The 19,230-nt window shown below is 44.4% G+C and overlaps 1 protein-coding gene across 2 annotated transcripts; it reads right to left on the bottom strand.

The window, feature by feature from the left end:
• Nucleotides 1–45: 45 nt before the first annotated feature.
• On the bottom strand, nucleotides 46–5,755 carry map1lc3b (microtubule-associated protein 1 light chain 3 beta). Of its 2 annotated transcripts, none has more exons than XM_029153153.3 (5): nucleotides 5,629–5,755; nucleotides 5,433–5,526; nucleotides 3,031–3,086; nucleotides 1,733–1,839; nucleotides 46–1,647 (listed from the first exon to the last, which is right to left on the bottom strand). In XM_029153153.3, the coding sequence occupies exons 2-5, from the start codon at nucleotides 5,470–5,472 to the stop codon at nucleotides 1,470–1,472; spliced, it is 381 nt and encodes a 126-aa protein (XP_029008986.1). In that variant the 5' UTR covers nucleotides 5,473–5,526; nucleotides 5,629–5,755; the 3' UTR covers nucleotides 46–1,469. The 2 variants fall into 2 exon arrangements, with proteins under 2 accessions (XP_029008986.1, XP_029008987.1); XM_029153154.3 differs by having other exon boundaries at nucleotides 5,650–5,668.
• Nucleotides 5,756–19,230: the final 13,475 nt, after the last annotated feature.

Raw genomic sequence — 19,230 nt, 5'->3', positions numbered from 1 at the left:
GACACTAATCTGTGGTTAGAATAACACAAGACACCTTCAAAACAATGTTTTTTCTGATTTTTATTGTTTACAAAATATGAACATAAATACGAGAGGAGGCTGTGTGATATTGCTGTGTGTTTGTGCGTGGAACAGAGGAGCAGGCAGAGAAGACGGCACTGAAATGCTCCACACCTCTGTAACAAACACACGGTGGCGTTCGTTAGTCGCACCCTTCACACGCAGTGCAAAGTGCAAACCACGTCCAGCAGCAAAATTCAAAATTACATTAGAAGTAACAAAAACGATAAAATACTAAATGATGCAGATAACTTCAAATCTGTTAGGAAGATGAGGAGAATGAGGAACAGGAGGGCGACAGCACAAAATGGGCGGAGGACCATCTACACATTTATTTCCTGTGCAGCCTTTAACCACCCACTGGGCAGGTGGAGGTTCCCACAGCTGTGAGAAATGACCCTGTAGGTTTAAGGAGCACACATAATCCTATTGATCACGAAGGAAAAACACAAAGGACAAGAAAGAACACCCCCCACCCCCCCTCCTCATCAACATTTACAGAAACACCATCATCCTCCATTCACACAAACACTCGGACCATGCTCCTTGTAGTGTCCAAATGCAACTTGGTCACACTCTCAGCGGAACCCCTTTTATATCCAAAGTCATGAAGCCGATTTGATCTGTACACCAAGGCAATATTTCTTTTGCAAACTACAATCATTTGTTTCAAGAACAAAAGCAGTTTCCCAACATCTGTTATGTTACAGTGAAGAAGATGCTTTAGGCTACGAGGCGGGGAGGGATGAAAGCACAGAGAAAGGACCACAGAGGGAATGAAACAAACACCTTCTCTCTTCAGTTCAGCATTTGTATCCGGCAAAAGGAGGTCAAATCTATAGATCCCTATCACGAGGTTCAGGCTGCAATTAAAACCTCTATTAGTCACAACAGATAAACTTGTCTATCGCTTTAGCCCCAAAACCCTAAAACTAAGACGGGCTTTGTTCACTGGCTGACGTAGACACGGTGGAGGAGCATCAGCACTACATGTAACATCACAACATGAAACATATTAACGTAACACACAGCCTAGGAGACATGAGCACAACACTGAAAATAACTGCTGTATGTTGCCATGACAACAGACATGATTCACCAGAGGACAATGTAGAAGCAGACAAAGACTCTGTTGGCCTGAGTCATAATTAACAGCAACAAACTCTGCTGGTCTGCTCCACCTATGTGGCTTTATGCTACTGGGCGTGTGGTGGTGCACGCACTGCTAACTGGCTCACTGCTGTCAAAATGTAGAGATCACAACCAAGATAGATTTAGCAGATTGCCCTTTTAAATCTTACAGTCAAGACAAAAGGTGTGTGACAGGAAACATGGAAGTGGAGGAAGAAGGGATATGTTAAACTACACGTGTCCGATCTCTGGCCAGGCGGAAGAAAGAGGACGGAGGTTCAGTGGACGGCCGTGCCGGAGCCAAAGGTCTCCTGGGAGGCGTACACCATGTAGAGGAAGCCATCTTGGTCCTGCTCGCGCTCATACACCTCAGAGATGGCAGCCGACACAGACACCATGCTGTGTCCGTTTACCAGCAGGAAGAAAGCCTGGTTGGAGTTCAGCTGAAGGCGCCTCCTGGTGGGGAGTGGACGACATGACAAGAGTGAGGACAAGAAAAGAGAGGCTGCAGAGGGCAGCAGAGAGACAGGAAGGTTCCTACCTGATAATCTTGATGAGCTCACTCATGTTGACATGATCTGGCACCAGGAACTTGGTTTTGTCCAGGATGGGGAGCTGTTTTTCTCCTTTATACCTCTCAATGATCACCTACAGGGGACAAACACAAACACACAACTTAAACATCCTCCTGTTTATTTCCTGCCTGTGGAATTCGATGAACTTCTTGTGCTACTGTTAGACCTGATATCCTACCAGCTGAAAATGTGGTGACACCAGCCTCCACATTCAATTTGTTGAGACTATGAACTACGAGTGTTCCTTCACTAAGACATTTAGCCAAACCTTCATTAGCGACGAGGGCAGGTGTGAAATAAACACAGCTTTAGTGACAGTAATCCACTACTAAGGCTGGCTGCCTCCTCTGACTATAACACTGTGTGTGTGTGTGTGTGTGTGTGTGTGTGTGTGTGTGTGTGTGTGTGTGTGTGTGTGTGTGTGTGTGTGTGTGTGTGTGTGTTCCTGTTGCTGTACTCATAGACGAACTTTGAACCGTAGCCTTCAAAGTGTCATGGTGACTGAGTGAGACTGTTTATAGTTTATGGACGGATATGTCTGTGCAGCAACAAAATCTGCAACATCACGATTAATTGAGGTAATCAAACTGCTTTTACACACACACACACACACACACACACACACACACACACACACACACACACACACACACACACACACACACACATTATATTCACAAAATCAGGGTTAGAGATAAATATGACTTAGTTAAATACTTAGATAGACATAATGTTCACTGAGGAAGCCTACAACCAGTCTGCTCTCTCCTCTGCACCCAACCTCCCACTGTGGCTGACTGGATGGTGTTACATTACAGGACCACAGAGCTTAGCCGTTAACACCCACCATGACAGAGGATGGGGACGGGATGGGGAGCAGATGGAAGCCTGCTGTGACACTCGACCTCAGAATGATAAAATGAGCAGGTGAGACACCAGGTGTGTATTTACTCATTGGTTGTATCTGGAGCCACTGAACAGCTGACTTCCTAACAGATGTAGTCATGCCCAACAGAAACAACTGTTCTTAAACTAAGTGATAAAATAATGTAGAATGCCTCAGCATGACATTTAAATAGATCTTGCAGGAAGGGTTCAACCAGGAAACGTGTGGTAACATTTTCCGCTGCAGTCGTAATGTCGTCCTGCGTGCTACTTGTGCACAGAAGTACATTTTACTGCAGAGGTTTCCACCTTTACTCAGTCATTGTTCCAGCTGATGAATAAATGTACGTCTGGTTTCTATACATGCAGTTTAACTCACTGGAATCTTGTTGGGATGCTGCTCTCGAATCAGTCTGACATCTTCTACCCTCTGTTCTGTGGGGCAGAAGAAAAAGAAGGAAGGTAATTAGATTAGCAGGTCAAAAGACACAGCGGCTGAAACTCAGGAAGACAAAGACACTGGGAGACACACAAACAGCTGAAAGATCTCGTTAGAATATGTAAATCAGGCTTTTCGTGAACTTCTTTGTGCCCAGACTTCACACACAATATTCAAATCTGCCTCTTTCTTTGCATTTTAGTGCTAATAAGAGCAGTTTACCCAGTGATTGTTATTGTAATGTCTGGTGTAACAGGTTTCTGAGGGTGCTGCTAGCTGTACATTGCAACAGCTGTAGTTGTACATACACAACATTTTTTTACAGAAGAATAACACCACCTCTGCCAGGTTTCAGATGCGTTATTCACAACATACATATCTGGGAGCATTGTGTTGTTTTGTTTAACAGACTAAGGCGCTCGGCTGAGAGCATAGGAGCTTTCCTAAAGTCCACCCATGGTGTAACCACAGTGTTCCCCAGTGATTAGCAGATTATAGCACATTCATTATGACCCGCCCATTTCCTACTCAAATAATCCAATGTGCACGTGCGAGCACACTTTGCACCCCTCACAAACAGATGCTGAACGTCTAGTGGACTAAAAGGTACTATTTGCAAAGTGGACATGTGATATGCTTTTTATTGGTGTTGAAGCAGTGCCAGCACGCCTCAATGTCGCAACAGAATTTACTCCAGAGGGTGATGCTGCCTCTGAGATGGCGCCTCAGGCTTGCTGCACTTTGAACGGCAGATGTGAAATAGCACTTTAACACAGTCACAACGGGAAGAATCAACAAACGCGAGAACCACATTACTGTGAGCACTGTTCAGTTTCTGGAGTGTAATCTGTGAAACCGAAATGTTGGCATCCAGTCACGATACATGACTAAGGTTTTCCAACTGTAGGACATCTAACACAAAATCTAACAAGTACAGAAAGTTTGTCTATATTGTTAGCATCAAGTTAGTTAACTCAAGTGTGATCCCTTTTAAAAAACACCGTGTCACTCTCGGCCTCTCATGACAAGCCATAGCTAACATCTGAGTTTGAGTCATCAGTTTCCAAACAAAGAAAAAAATCACAATTACTAAAAGGAGGAAGCAGTTAACTGATGTTCACCGTGTCCAGTGTCACTGGGCCTGTTTTTCCCTCCACAGATTTCTATAGTGTCATAAAATGGGAATTACCTTGCCCCACCCTGGAAGCACCTCCGTGGTTTGCTGACTCATGTAATGTCCCACTGAACAGACAACCTGATGACATGACCTGCAATAACTGAACTGTTCTTCCCGAGTCAAACAGGCCTGGTGAATTCAACGTGTAAATATGGGCTCTAGATTTAACACCAGCACCCCTAAAAACTAGAATAATGCACAAACACATTAGCAATTAATGAGTGACGTCATATAGAGTAGCAGTAGCGTGTGCTTTGATGCATTTGACTAGAGGCACCCGAGATTCGTTTACATCTGAAGCGTCCCAGGCCGACGCACGTGTCACAGCGACTCTGTTCTCTAAACCTCACGTGCGCTGCTGCTAAAAAGTAGGACCAATAACGTGGTAAACCGGAAGTCTGTTACTTTTAGTCAACCAGAAACAGAAACATGTTCCTATCTTTGTTCAACGTTTCAGACACAAACATTTCAGTTTATTAAAAATACAAATGTATACAGTTTCATTTTACACTACACATCTTACTAATTCTTCTGAATAATTTTATCACGATTAATAAAAAAAAATCTAAGTATTTGCTATTAGAAGCAGAGACAGGCCTTGTTGTCAGCACTGTAGGCCAAAGTGAAACTAAAATCCGCAGAGAGCCTGTGGCCTAGCTTCTCTCGAGCAACACACGCAGGTACTGTGTACACTTTGTGAGTCTGCCGTTTGTTTCTGCTCCTTTCGTCTCCTCCACAAACTGTCCCATCCCCCAATCCTGCAGCTTTCTGTGCCCTGCATGTCGACACCACTTTGTTTTCGCCCACCGCTCTGACACAAATAAACAGGCCTGCAGCGAACAGCCCCACTCTCTTCAACTGCTTTAAACACGCACAAATAACACACGACGTATGTTGTCTTTCTGTAAATAAAGCGGCACGATCATGAACTGTCGTCTGTGTTTTGAGCCTCAAGTCGGATTTTATTCCCTTTTGAGTTTTACACACATTTAACTGAACTATCTGAATCAAATAGAGCCTAAGAGTCTGCACTAGCAAATATATCATGGCTCTTCAAAACTAAAATAGAATTCACTGTTTAAACGGGTTATAGGTAAAAATATACAACTTTATCTAAATTGACACAAATGGAGCGGGTTGGATGTGAAATATAAAAGCAACCTACCAAACGTCCTTCTTTGTTTGAAGGTTTTTTCTGAAGGCATACTGCGTCAAAGTCAACCCGTTGGCAGTAGAGAAAACGGAGGTAGCGGTTGTTCCTACACACAAAAAAGAAATATTTATAAAAGCTAAAACCGACTTATAAAACTGTCCGTGGTCACAGTGCTGGAATCTTAAAATACGAGACACGTAAAACACACAAGCGAGGAGCCCTAGTTTACAGCTGGTTTGATGTCGTCGGTTCCTCTGGCTGTGTTTTTATCAGGACCAGCTCGAGCGAGCAAAACAAACCGGTCAGCTGACCTCTGACGTCACGAGCCTCCCTCCTCTCCGTCACATTCAGTTTACAGAAGTACGGCAATTCTTTGCTGACGTTAAATAAACACATTTAACTGTGATTTATAGGGAGTAGGTGATTTCAGAAGGTGCACTGAATTTTAGTTAACAGTCTTAGTATTAAAAAGAAAGACAAAAAAACAGAAAGAACGTTTTCACAGTCTTCACACTTCAGTTCATTGTTTAATTAAATTGATAAATTCCTGCTTTTTACAAAAAGACACAATAAACATTAGTGGAGAACAAATATTAATGGAGAGATTATACCAGTTTTAAACCTGTAATGACAAAAAATATTAGAGACATAGTTTTTATTAATTCACATAGTACAACACATCTGTGACACAACACAAAGTTAGCGACATGCATGTAAGTAAAAAGAGAACGTGGGGGCTCACTGTTGGAGGTTCTTCACAGTGTCATACATCTGCTATTGCTTAACTAAGAGATGTTTCAAAATGGCCAAAAAGTCATCTCAAACAGTACGTTTTTTGCATAGTCCTAAAGCTAGAGCTACTACTTGCTTTCTAAACCAGGAGTTGGAGATATAGGTTGAAAACTAACCACCAAAACTAATCATGTAATTAACTCACTTGGTGAATTTAATTCTGATTTATTGATCATTAAACACCTGTCAGCTTGCAGAGCTGAGCAGGATATAATAGTTTAATGTTGCGTGAAGATCAATTTGCTATTTTGCTACAAGGCACAGAACGTGATGTAACACAAGGCAGCAGGGCAGAGGTAAACTCTTCACTTATCTGGCAAACACCAGGCACCTCTTCAGCTGAAAGATACCAGCATCATGTTAAAGGGAGGCTTCTCATTAGGACCAGGAAGGCTGATAAGCACATAATACATAAAGGCTTTTAAATACGTTTGGCTAAACTAACTTCTACACAGTAATAAATTAGGGTTTTGAAACTAAAAATGGAATAAAAATATGCATAGAAACACTTTATATATAAATGTTAACATTACAACACTGGTGGGCATTAGTCTGGTTCTATTTTACAAATTCTCGAGCCCTGCTACAGCTTCAGTCTTTAGACTTAGACTTTAGACTTTATGTTTTGTGCTACTTTCACTGAACACGTTTAGAAATTAGCATCAGTCAAAAATGAAAAGTAGCAAAAACCTCCCGACTACTTTTTCACTTGAGCATCAGAACCACGGGTCCATAATTCCGTAATTGCACACACGCCACGCTAACTCCCAAGCAGACTCAAGAAACCTCTTCAGGTTGGTACTGAAATATTTAATGAAAAGGCAGATGTTACACTCGAAGTCGTAGGCAGTAGCGCAAGCGGTCGACAATAGTAGAGGCTTCCATGCTCTCAGTAACACCACACCCTTGCATACAGGTAAGCAGGTGCATCTAATAATCAAACAGAAAAAATCATGTGATCAAAAGCAACTAGTCATCAAACATAACCAAAACATAACGTAACAAACGAAGTAAAACATGACCATTACACATTTTCCTAAATTTTCTATCCTTTCAAATGCTCTCTGGCCTGTGGAGGCGCTGTGGTTTCAGTTTTTCTGTCCACGCACCTTCATCAGCTTTGCCCATGGACTAATCATTACAATCAGTCAAACACACACACACAGTCTGGAAAAGATTGCTTGTCCGGCAGGTGGCACACTCTGATCACTTGTTGCTGCTCATCTGTGCTGACAAAGAAAATGCTTGACACAACTACATGTCAGACACATGCGTGTGTATGATCCTACTATTCATACACAGTAAACACAGTTACAGTATGTTAAGGTGGATCCTTGTGTCTTTTCTAGGCCTTTCTGTAGAAATGCCTAATATTATAGAATTAAGGTGCATCTAATATTGAAGATGCATTTTGCAATTGGTAATACAATATTAAAAAGTAACAATTCAATACCATTCATCCATCCATCCATCCATCCATCCATCCATCCATCCATCCATCCATCCATCCATCCATCCATCCATCCATCCATCCATCCATCCATCCATCCATCCATCCATCCATCCATCCGTTTTCAATCGCTTTATCATCCTTCTTCCCGGACACTTCTCCAGCTCTTCCGGTGGGACCACAAGGCTTCCCAGGCCAGCCGAGAAACATCTCGGTCTGTCTCTCCAGCGTGTCCTGGGTCTTCCTCGGGCCTTCCTACCGGTTGGACATGCCCGGAACACCTCCCCAGGGAGGCGTCCAGGAGGCATCCAAACCAGATGCCCGAGCCACCTCAACTGGCTCCTCTCGATGTGGAGTAGCACAGCCGACCGAACCGAACAGCCCTTAGCAAAGAGCCTTGGACTGCATACTCCTGGAGCACCCCCCACAGGATGTCACGAGGGACGCAATCGAATGCCTTCTCCAGATCCACAAAACACATGTAGATTGGTTGGGCAAACTCCCACAACCCCTCAAGCAACCTGTTGAGGGTATAAAGCTGGTCCAGCGTTCCACGACCAGCTGAAAGCCACATTGTTCCTCCTGTGTCCGAGGTTCGACTATCGGCCGAATTCTCCTCTCCAGTACCCTGGCATAGACTTTCCCAGGGAGGCTGAGAAGCCACCACCCTGGTTGCCCAGCCCAGAGGAACTGTCCCCCTCGTCCACGCAATGTCGCAGAGGCGTGTCACAAAAGACAGACCCACAAAATCCAGTGACTTGAGGTACTCAGGACGGATCTCATCCACCCCCGCTGCCCTGCCACCGAGGAGCTTACAAACTACCTCATTGACCTCGGCCTGGGTGATGGGCGAGTCCACCTCTGAGTCACTTGCCTCTGCTTCCTCAGCAGAAGACATGTCGAAGGGGTTGAGGAGATCCTCAAAGTACTCCTTCCACCATTAAATAACATCCCCAGTTGAGGTCAACAGATCCTCACCTCCACTGAAAACAGAGTTGGTAAAGGACTGTTCTGCCCTCCTGAGGCGTCTAACGGTTTTCCAGAATCTCTCTGAGGCCGAGCGATAGTCCTCCTGCATGGCCTCCCTGAACTCCTCCCAGGCCAGAGTTTTTGCCTCCGCAACGGCACGGGCTGCAGCACGCTTGTCCTGTCGGTATCCATCAGCTGCCTCAGGAGTCCCACGGGTCAACCTGACCTGATAGGACTCATCAGCTTGATGGCGTCCCTTATCTCCGGCGTCCACCATTGGGTTTGGGGATTACCACCACGACAGACCCTGCGTCCACAGCTCAGAACGGCCGCATTCACAATGGAGGCGGAGAACATGGTCCACTCGGACTCTATGTCTCCAACCTCCCTCGGAATCTGGTCGAAGCTCTCCCAGAGGTGTGAGTTAAAGTTCCGTCTGACAGGGTTCAGCCAGACGTTCCCAACAGACCCCCACAACACGTTTGGGCTTGTCAAGTCATTCCAGCCTCCTTCCCTGCCAGCGGATCCTACTCACCACCAGGTGGTGATCAGTTGACAGCTCAGCCCCTCTCTTCACCTGAGTGTCCAAAAGATATGGCCTAATGTCAGGTGAAACGACTACAATTCTATCATATGCACCTATGGACACTACTTCCCTGAATGTGGGGACAGCTGATGCCATGGCTGATGCAAGCCATCGGGTTTGGCAGTACTGTCTGTACCATTCCTGTTGGCCTCTCTGCTAGACAGTACATTCATAATTACATTGGTAGTGATTCTAATTGTTTTTTAAATGGAAAATGTACTCTATTTATTGGTACGTGTTCCAGGAACAGATAGATGATGAAGAGCAATGAAAAAAGGGAAGCTTTAGTTTTCTGCTTTGGGCAGATTTTTCTCAGGCAGAGCAGTCAGGGGTTACAGGTTTTTTGCTATTGCTGCCAGCTCTGTGCCACTCAGACCTCAGAACCATAAACTGACTCTATGAATCTCCAATATAGTAGTGGCAAATGGGTCATAGGTGATGGTCCATAGGTGATGGACCCGACAAAAAGCAAGTCACAAACCCCCATGAAATGTGTAAAAACAAGGTCTAAGACCGTCCTTATGTGGACCCACCAAATGTAGGAGGAGCCGGAGGGGGCCGGTGCAGAGCAGATTGGGCCCCTTGGCCAACCCAGTGTCTGGACAACAAATCTGGCGGACTGATGTAGGCTTGCTCATAGCTTCTTCAACTTAGCTGCTACATGTCGGTGTTTTCCCCGGCAGACAAGACTTTTTCCCTGCACCTTTGCGTCATTCACTGTTGTTTGTGCCTATAGGCCGAGCGGTATTGTGGTCTTAGAGTCTCTGGAAGGAGTGTCGGAAATCGCCCGAACTGGACTGGGGACTTCATCGCTTTGTTGGGGGATTTCAACTCCTACATGGGCAATGGCAGTGACACCTGGACAGGCGTGATTGCATGGATTGGTAGTGTTTTGGTATTGTGTTATGTTTTGGACACTTTGGACACAATAATCACAACTTGGTGGTGAGTAGGATCAGAGGGATCTTCAAATCACTCGTCTGGGCTTTGACCAGATATCGAGGGAGGCTGGAGACATTGAGTCTGAGTGCACTGTGTTCTCCACCTCTGTTGTTAATGCGGCTATTTGTCGTGGTGGTAATCCCCAAACCCAGTAGTGGACGTCGGTAGTAAGGGTTGCCATCAAGCTGAAGAAGGAGCCTGTCTGCATGACCTGTGTGACTCCTGAGGCAGCTGATGAGTACTGAATGGCCAAGCGCGCTGCTGTTGTGGAGGAAAAACTCAGGCCTGGAAGGAGTTCAGGGAGGTCATTGGAGGGGAGTTCCTCTGGAATGGTCAACTAGGGTCCTTCTTCATTAAAAGGGGGACAGAAGAGTGTGGTGATTATCCTGTGTACTTTTGACCTGAGTCTGCTTTGCCCTGAACTATATTATATATCTATACTATTTCTTCGCGACACTGACAAAGGAAGTGTGAGTTTTGTTACAGGTTTTATGACCTCCAAATGTTGGTTGTTTTACTGATAACCCAGTTCCAAAATTCACTCATTATCACATCTAATTCTTAGATCTTTCGTTGTCTACTGATGAGGTCTGTGTCTTATAATTATTATTACAGACTAAAGTAATAGCTAGAGTTTTATGAACTCAGTGAAGTGAATATGATAATTTACGCTTGCTCCGAGTGGGGAACTAACTGCTCTCAGAGCTTGGGGCTATGCTCACTAGAGAGTGAGGAACTACTGGTATAATGGCCCACGTGCACACGCACACCACTGCGACCTCGTCACACTACTAAAACACTCGGTTTAACTCTAAACCTGAGATGTTGCCCTGGCCGCAATCGCAAACCAGGTCACAGGAAGAAAGGACGGGGAAGAACCCAGTTGCAATGAGCCACACACAGAAGTGAAATAAATAATAAATAATTTATTTATTCATATTTATTTACTCTCACTGTAATAATAATACAGGCAGGTAAGAAACCAAGTTCTCTGCACCGCAGGACCAAAGCTCTGAACAAAAATCTCAGAATGAGAAATTACTGCTGATGCAGGAAACAAAAGAAACAATGCTATTTTAAACTACTACGCTCCGTATACAATAGACAATGTGTCACATAGAGACTCCAAATCAAGCAGAACAGACAAGTTAGATTGTTTTGTACTGGGTCTATACAGTATACGCAGGTGGGCAAATGAAAGGAGTATGGATCCACCAACGTCTGGACAAGTCAGGATATAACATAGATCCTTTCTTCAACAGTCAAAATCAATAGGCATTAGCCGTTTTAGTCGTCTTCTTCTTCTTCTCACCTGGTGAACTGCCTTCAAATATTAGGACCCCTTTAAATCTACTTTACTTTAACTTCAGTCAATAGAGGAATCATTATATTTAATGACACTGTTCAAACGTTACAGAACCAGGATGTCTGTTAACGATGTGTAACATTTTTTCTTGGCAGGTATCAATTAGGAGACCTTCAGTCTTGCTGTAAACATCCCGCAGAACCAAGATCCAGGCCGTCTTCAGGAAATCCTTCAAGAAGACGCACCTGACAAAGTGAAACAGTGTGTTGGCATTTGCAAGCTTGGGCTCAATCACATTTTTCGTTGTTGTCAACCTTGTGACAAAACATATCAATGCACCAGCTGTTCCTCAGGTCCAGATGTTACACCCTCATGTCTTGCAAACACAGATCAAGAATCAGCTGACGTGGGCAATCTGCTAGACAACAAAGATGCAGCCATCATTGACCAAGGATTTGTTGCAGGCAGAACAGTCGCACGAGGGCAGGAAGCTGAGGAGGACACTGGGCTGTCCTGCAGCTGCAAATATCTGAAAGGAAGCTGTAAACTAAGAAAAGGTTGCAAGGTTGCAAAAGCTAAAAGACAAAGAGGCAAAAGTAAAAAAGGGCTGGGGACAGAGGTAGGCCAAAAATGGAAGTAGGGGTAAACACTGTGAGCAGTTCCCTTATGCTTACGTCTTTGTTCATTTCACTTAATTTTAAGGCAATACCAGCTTCTATGCATCACCTGATAATCTTTAGCTTAACATTACAAATGTTAGATTTATGTTTCAGTAACTTCCATAAAGAGACCTAAACTAAGATCTATTCAATTCAGTTAAATTCAAATAAATTTTATTTATATATCATATATCATATATATCATATATAGCAAATCACAACAAAGTTATCTCAAGGCACTTTACAAAGTAAGATTTAAGATCTTACACAACTAAAACCAACAAATCCCACATACAACAAGCATTCAATTTGACAGCAACAGTGGAGTGGAAAAACTCCCTCTCTGAGGAGGAAGAAAGCTCCATCAGAACCAGGCTGGATGTGGGCGGCCATCTGTGTCGACCGGTTGGGGTGAGAGGATAGAGAGAGAGAAAAGCACAGCAACAACAACAAGCAACAACAAGCAACAACAGAGCAAAGGCAGGATGATTGGACCAGGGACTGGACACAGGCAGGATGGTTGGACCTGGGACTGGATACAGGCAGGATGGTTGGACCAGTGACTGGATGAGATGCTGCTAACAGCCATACATTGTGTGATTGGGGTGTAGTGTCTAAATAAAGCTAGGTTGTCATTTTGAGCCACCAAACCTGCCACAATGACACATTAATGTGGGTTATTTGGTCAAGCAGTGGTGGTCCTGGGTAAATTGGCGCCCCGGGGTGGATCATGATTTTGCACCCCCCGATCATGACTATGTGTCAGCAATCACACGGTGAAGGACCCAAACGCACAGCGCAGACACAACGTGAGTTTTCAGAGGGTTTATTGTAGCTCTTGGTCGGACAGGCAGAGGTTGGTACAGGAATAAGCCAAAAAACTCCAGCGAAGGCACAGGCAAGAACTTGATGGAGGCACGGTCAAAACGATTGACAGATTAAGGACTGGTACACGACAGGACTCACGAGATGCTGGAAGGCTGACAAACTGGGTACGTGAGCAGACAATCTGGCAAAGGTAATTGCAGACAAGGTGCTTAAATGCTGGGGCTGGTAAGTGACTAGATACAGGTAGGATGAAACATATGACTGAGGAGAACCTAGATGGAAACTAACAGGCAGGAACTAAACAGGAAGTAGAAGAAAGTAAAACAGGAACTAGACCACCCTCTTAACACAACTTAGGACACTTGACACAGCTATGACCCAGAGTGAATGTCAGAAACTCAACGTGACAAAACAAAGGGCTTGGAGCGCCAGCCCCCCCAGCAGGTGCCGCCCCCGTACTGTCAGTCAGTTCAGTGAATCAGTCCTGCCAAAGTGTTTTAAATTACGAGGCAGTAGAAGAACTTCACAATAGTGATGACAGTTGAGTGAATTCCATCTCTGCAGGAGGAGACATGAACCCACCTCAGGATTTGCCCACTGATCTCTGCGCACATACTTTAATGGCAGCTATTAAAGATTTGCCTATGAATTTTGCATTGGTGGGAGTGGGAGCCAGTTCAAAGTTCAGGTCCTTTTACCTTCTACAGTAACATCAAATTATTATATTTAATAAATGACAGCATTTGAATTGAGTTCCAACCTCCTCTATCCTGCAAGTCATCCATGTGAGGCCAGGAGAAGTTATGGTTTCCATTGGATCCAACTGATGCAGTATGTGTCAGTCAGTGTAAAACAAATCTGTAGTCAGCTTCACACAATCCTATCATCAACCCTGGGCTCTCCAGCAACTCCCTCATCAAACTGCCAGACTGGATGAATCACATCGGGCCACTGGACCGCTTTCAACCAGACTACAGAGTCCAAACACAATATGCTGATTCCACATGAACTTCTGTGTGTCTTCACCTCAGAGCAGTCCGTGAAGCCTGAATGTATAGTGACCTCTGGTGACTATCTTTGAACCGACGACGATACAAATCCGGCAGCTGATACATTTCAGCTGCTGTGACAGGAGATTAGCTAGCTAACTAGATTAGCAGAGATGAAGCCATGGTGCCTCGGGGTGAGACGGAACAACTGAACCATGGAAAACGCAAACTGGCAGGAAAGGTTCTGTGAAACAGAAACCATGTCAGTACAATGTCTAGATGTCGGCTCAGACAGTTGAAACATGTGTGTGATCTCAGGACGAAACCTTAAGTGACCAAATCGATAAACTAAGCTTGTTGATGGATCATTAACTGTTAATGGGACATGATGCAGATGATGGATGGTTGTTTGATTTACTTTTAATTATCTTGAACAGATGTGAAAATGTTTAGGGTTGCATTAAAACAATACAAAAAAAAATATTCAAGGACACATGATCAGCGACTGGACTTAAACACTTGAAGCTGAGAATGATCTTTGTAAGTGAGTTTGGGTTGTGTGAAGGTGGTTCTGATTCTACTTCACATGGACCCGGCCCTGCGGAGCTGCCAGCAGCTGCCTAATGCTGACGGAGGCCAGTTCTTCTCCCTGCACTACCTGCGCCCTAACCCTCCCTGTGGTGCAACCGGACCATCCAGCTGGACCCTGGCAGCACCGACCTTCACATGGAGGACTTCACCCATGACGACGGCTGCCACCTCAAACAGGAGCAGATCCGTGTGGATGAGCTCGTTGGTCACGCTGGGGGTAACAGGATCCTGCAGAGGTGCTGGCGAGGGGTCAAGTACACGTTGGTGGGGGGTCTTCTACGCCACCAAGCGTTTGGACCCACTGTTTTCTACAACCCTCAGCAGAGAGAGAGAGGCTGGTGGATGTCACTGACACTGGACCAGTTCTAGAGGGTGAACATATGAAGTCAGATCTGCCACCAGAACATTCTGACCTCACTGGTTCTAATGATGAGCTGCCTCTGGAGGCCGAGAAGGCTGCAGATACAGAGGTGGGACAGTGATCGGCCTTCCGCGTTTTCACATTGCAGCATCTGTTTGCTCATTGTTTTCGTTTTATAGGTCATAGCTTCAAACTGCAGCAGCGCGCGGCAGGTCTGAACCCCTCACAAAGACAACAAGTTAATTCAGAGAGTAGCTGAGCAGGGACTGAACAATCTCCATCCCAGTCAGTCAGCGGCTGCATAAGCCAACAAACAGACATGATCAAGGCCGTCAATAGTAGCAGTAGCAGGATCACTCACCTGAATGTCATCCAAGTGTCCCAGTGTGTTCCTTTATTTGCAGGCTGCTCAGAATCTCTAATTTGTTTCTCTAGTGGTTGATATAAAACCTGCACGAGTCACCTGTGACCTCTAGGTTGGTTTGATCACTACTTAAATGTACTTTGGTTTGAAGTGTTTCTGATGTGTAAGAGGCCAGGTGATTTTAGCTGTAATAAATCCCGTCATGTTGTTCCTATTGTCATGTGCTGTTGATCCACTGACAGGCGGGACCACCGTACCAGCATCCGCCCATGGGACCTCCCGGTCCGGATCAGGGGCCCCTTACAACGCTCTGATCCACTCGCCCGACTGATCTTCCTCTCTGATCTTGAGGTGAATTTTAAGCCGGGTTCAGAGGTTTCAGAGGCAGGTGCGTGAGAAGCTGCAAGTTGTGCATCTGCCGCCCTCTGTGTCTTCAATTAGAATAAAAGGTGCCCAGCTAGTGATTCCATGTTAGTGCTTGATGAGTCCAGGCTGGCTGCTGACTTCTGGTCTGTGCAAGTTGCATCTTGGGTTTGTCTCCGGAGGCCAAAGGCATCTACATGCTCTTCTTCCTGCTCAGCTCTTTCATGCTGATGCTGCTGGCGGTGGCTGCTGTGCTGTATCAATGTCACCACCAGGGGGAGTTCACGCTTCACTGCCACAGCAGCAGTAGCAGCACGTGTCCCCCTGACCTCAACAACAACCACATCTGTCACGACGAAGACTGCTCCTCCACGAGTTTTTCAGCACACTCTCAAATTGAGGATTGCTACGTGGCTGCAGGTGTTTGACAGATGGGGTGATGAGATTACTCACCTGTTCAAGGCTCAGGACTAGAAGAAGAATGTTACGATAAAGAAAAGTTTATTTGCCTTACCACTCCCAATGCTCTGCCCATGAGGAGGTAAAGTGGTGGGATGGAAATGCATTATATCAGTGAACATCCTTAAAAAGAAACAATGTGCGTTCACGTGTGTGGAAAGCATTGAACACATGCTCACACAGACTCACACAGCTGTGCAACAATCATGTACCCACCCAAACTCAAAGAACAAGTGTTATCATCTATCAAGATGATGATAGACACACAAAGTGTTCCGGATCAAATATTTGCTGTCAATATTTAGAGCCTCTGTTTCCCCCGCAGTGTGCTCCTGTCTGCTCCCTCCACTCATTAGGTGGTGGCTGAGATTTCATGGTTCTCACCAGGAGGGTCCAGGAGTGCACGACCGGTCTCAATAAGCTGAGAGCTAAATCCACGTGATATGAAATGTTGACACTGTAGTAGTGTTGTTATATGTTGTGAGGAGAAATAATGCCATTGTGGTCGATAACGGTACCATGTGTCAAAGGCTCAGCCCTGATCTGGGTGTGGATGGGTGCTTGTTTGTCTGTACATGCAACATGATTCCTGTTTACAACAGCAGTCAGGACATGTTGACTTGTACTTAAAAGCCGGTTAACAAGGCAGATTTATAAAGCATCATTGTTATGAGCTTTGAGCTTTGGTGATATACTCATCACCACTAGGTGGCAGTAAAATAATAATGTGCATTTTTATATATAATATATATGAGTGCTGTAAAATATTTAAAACCCATGCTGGTCATTTCTTTTTTGCACAAGCATACAGTATACGTGTCAGCTTTAGACTCATTCAATTAGATTCGTTGAACTCAACATCTGTACTTAAAAACTGTGGTATAAAGTGAATTAAGGCATAAATGTAGGACAGCATCAGAACCTGTGACACATGTTTATGGTCGGATAAATAACAAATGACAAATATATTGTAAGTTAAAGTTAGGGCAGAACTTTCTCTGTGTTTTTTGCTTACTCATTTTCAACAGTTTATATAAAACATTGAAATAAACAACCTAGAATGTGTTGTATGTATAATGTATTTTAGACTTTACGTAGGAAAAAGTCGCCACGCTCTTGGCCTTCTCATTGCAGAGGGCAGGCTCTCTGATGCTGTCAAAAACCGAGGGTTGCATTCAGGGTCATTGTGCTATGGCAAGTCAAACAATGGTACAATATAAAATACAGAGCAGACGGGATATGTCGTTGTACAGTTCTGGTTAAATGGGCCCCTGCAGAGCACCTCGAACCATCACACCTCCTCCATGCTTCTCAGCCGTCTCTTTTTCTTTTCCTCCTAATGACTGTCGATAGAAGTTAATATCTTACATTTGACATGTTGACTGGCCTTTGTGTCCTAAAGTAATAGACAGTCTGCTCTTTACTTGGACTTGTACAGTTGTTATAGCAGCACTTATACAGCTTTTGACTCTCTCATCCATCCTCTCTCACAAGACAAGTGGTTCAAAGGTCTTTAAAACATAACTTAGGACGTGTTATTTGACAACAAATATGAACTCACTCCACATATGCTTTAAATTTACCCATACAGACGAACGCTGCTCAGCTGAATACCGTTGGGTTAGTGGCGGTGAACACACAGAGAAGAATGCCTCATATTCAGTAGTAATATAACTGTGGCCCTGGACTTCTCAGTTATTCTGTTTCCTTTTCAAATTTCAGATGATAATAAAATGCGTTGTAAAACTCTGACCTTCATTTTCAACCGCTATCTTGTATCCATATGATTTTGTTTCTCCAGTTTGAGTGGTGACCCCCCAGCGACTGCAGTGGTTCTGCAGCTACAGTAACAAGCAGTTCTGTGGGACTGAATGCTTTCTTGAAAGCCCTTCTGTTGCTTCTGCGTCTGGGCAGCGTTTATCAGTAGTTAGGAGCGGAGGTTGTGTTTGGAAGTGGCATGTAATGGTTTCTCTTTTGGTGATTCAGGTTTGCGGTTGTAAGGTGTTGACATTTTAAAATTTACATTTCACACCACAGAATAATCAATCAGAAATCAAACCTATATGTGTTAAATAGTACATTTAGAGACAAAGGAGAAGGCAAGACCAGAACCTGCATCATGATTCATAAATAATTTGTATATATGTATTTGTGTAATGTTAGATAAATTAGATTAAATTCGTGGAATTAGATCAAATCACTGCATCACTGAAATGTTTAGTTATATTTCTGGGACATTTTTTTTAATGATTTGAGACACAACGTTTAATCCCACAGAATCCATGAGCAACTACATTGGTTCTTCATTGTAATACAAGTACATTTACTCCAACTGAAATACACAGAGACAGAATTAGCCATTGCTAATCCATAATGATCACAATCAACTTCTTCATAGTGACCTGCTTGTATAAAAGATTATACATGTCTCTGTAGAGGGCTGTGTGAAGCGGTCTCTGCAACAGGAAACACTCAGGATTGTGGCCTTTTCTGGATTACATTGGTTGCACTGTTGCCAAGACAACAGCAATTAGAAAAGACTAGGTTACCAAGCAGAGAGTGGTTATGTTTCCGTAGCAACCAAGGTCAGATGCAAGTCTAGGTTTACCTGATTCTTAGGAATAAGACAGATACATCACATCTGTTAGGTCCTGAGAGGCACTGAGTTCATTCATTCTCAGGACCCTGAATAACCAACAAACATCTGTGGTGACAGTTGGATCCCCCAGTACTTTAGACACACAGAGTTGAGACAAGGTGCCACTTCCAGCAAAATTCATGCTACAAATGTGCCTTGAAACAAACTGAATCGGCCAGCACACTGAAGCTTTTCTATAGGCAGCCTGTGTGCAGCAGTGAGGACAGCAGATAATTTGTGCTGCTGTATGGAGTCCTGGCTCCGCCTGCTGTGTGCGCTTCCTGTAATTAGTTGATTATCACAGCGTGTTGTCACACAGGGTTACACAAACACTATATAATGACAATGACACAACATGGCCTCCTTAAGCCTTATCTACAACATAGTATTTACCGCACGTATACAGAACCAGGCAGCTGCACAACAGCCCACAACTGCTCCCACTGTCACCAGTGCTCTCCTCACCATCATCGTTTTATCTTCCAGTTCCTTCGTACCTGTTTTAAAGTCCTA

This window comes from Betta splendens, chromosome 6 (genome assembly GCF_900634795.4).
Source record: "Betta splendens chromosome 6, fBetSpl5.4, whole genome shotgun sequence".
Classification (NCBI taxonomy): domain Eukaryota; kingdom Metazoa; phylum Chordata; class Actinopteri; order Anabantiformes; family Osphronemidae; genus Betta; species Betta splendens.
Note: the sequence above shows the minus strand (reverse complement) of the source record. Positions and strands in the feature narration are given on the sequence as shown.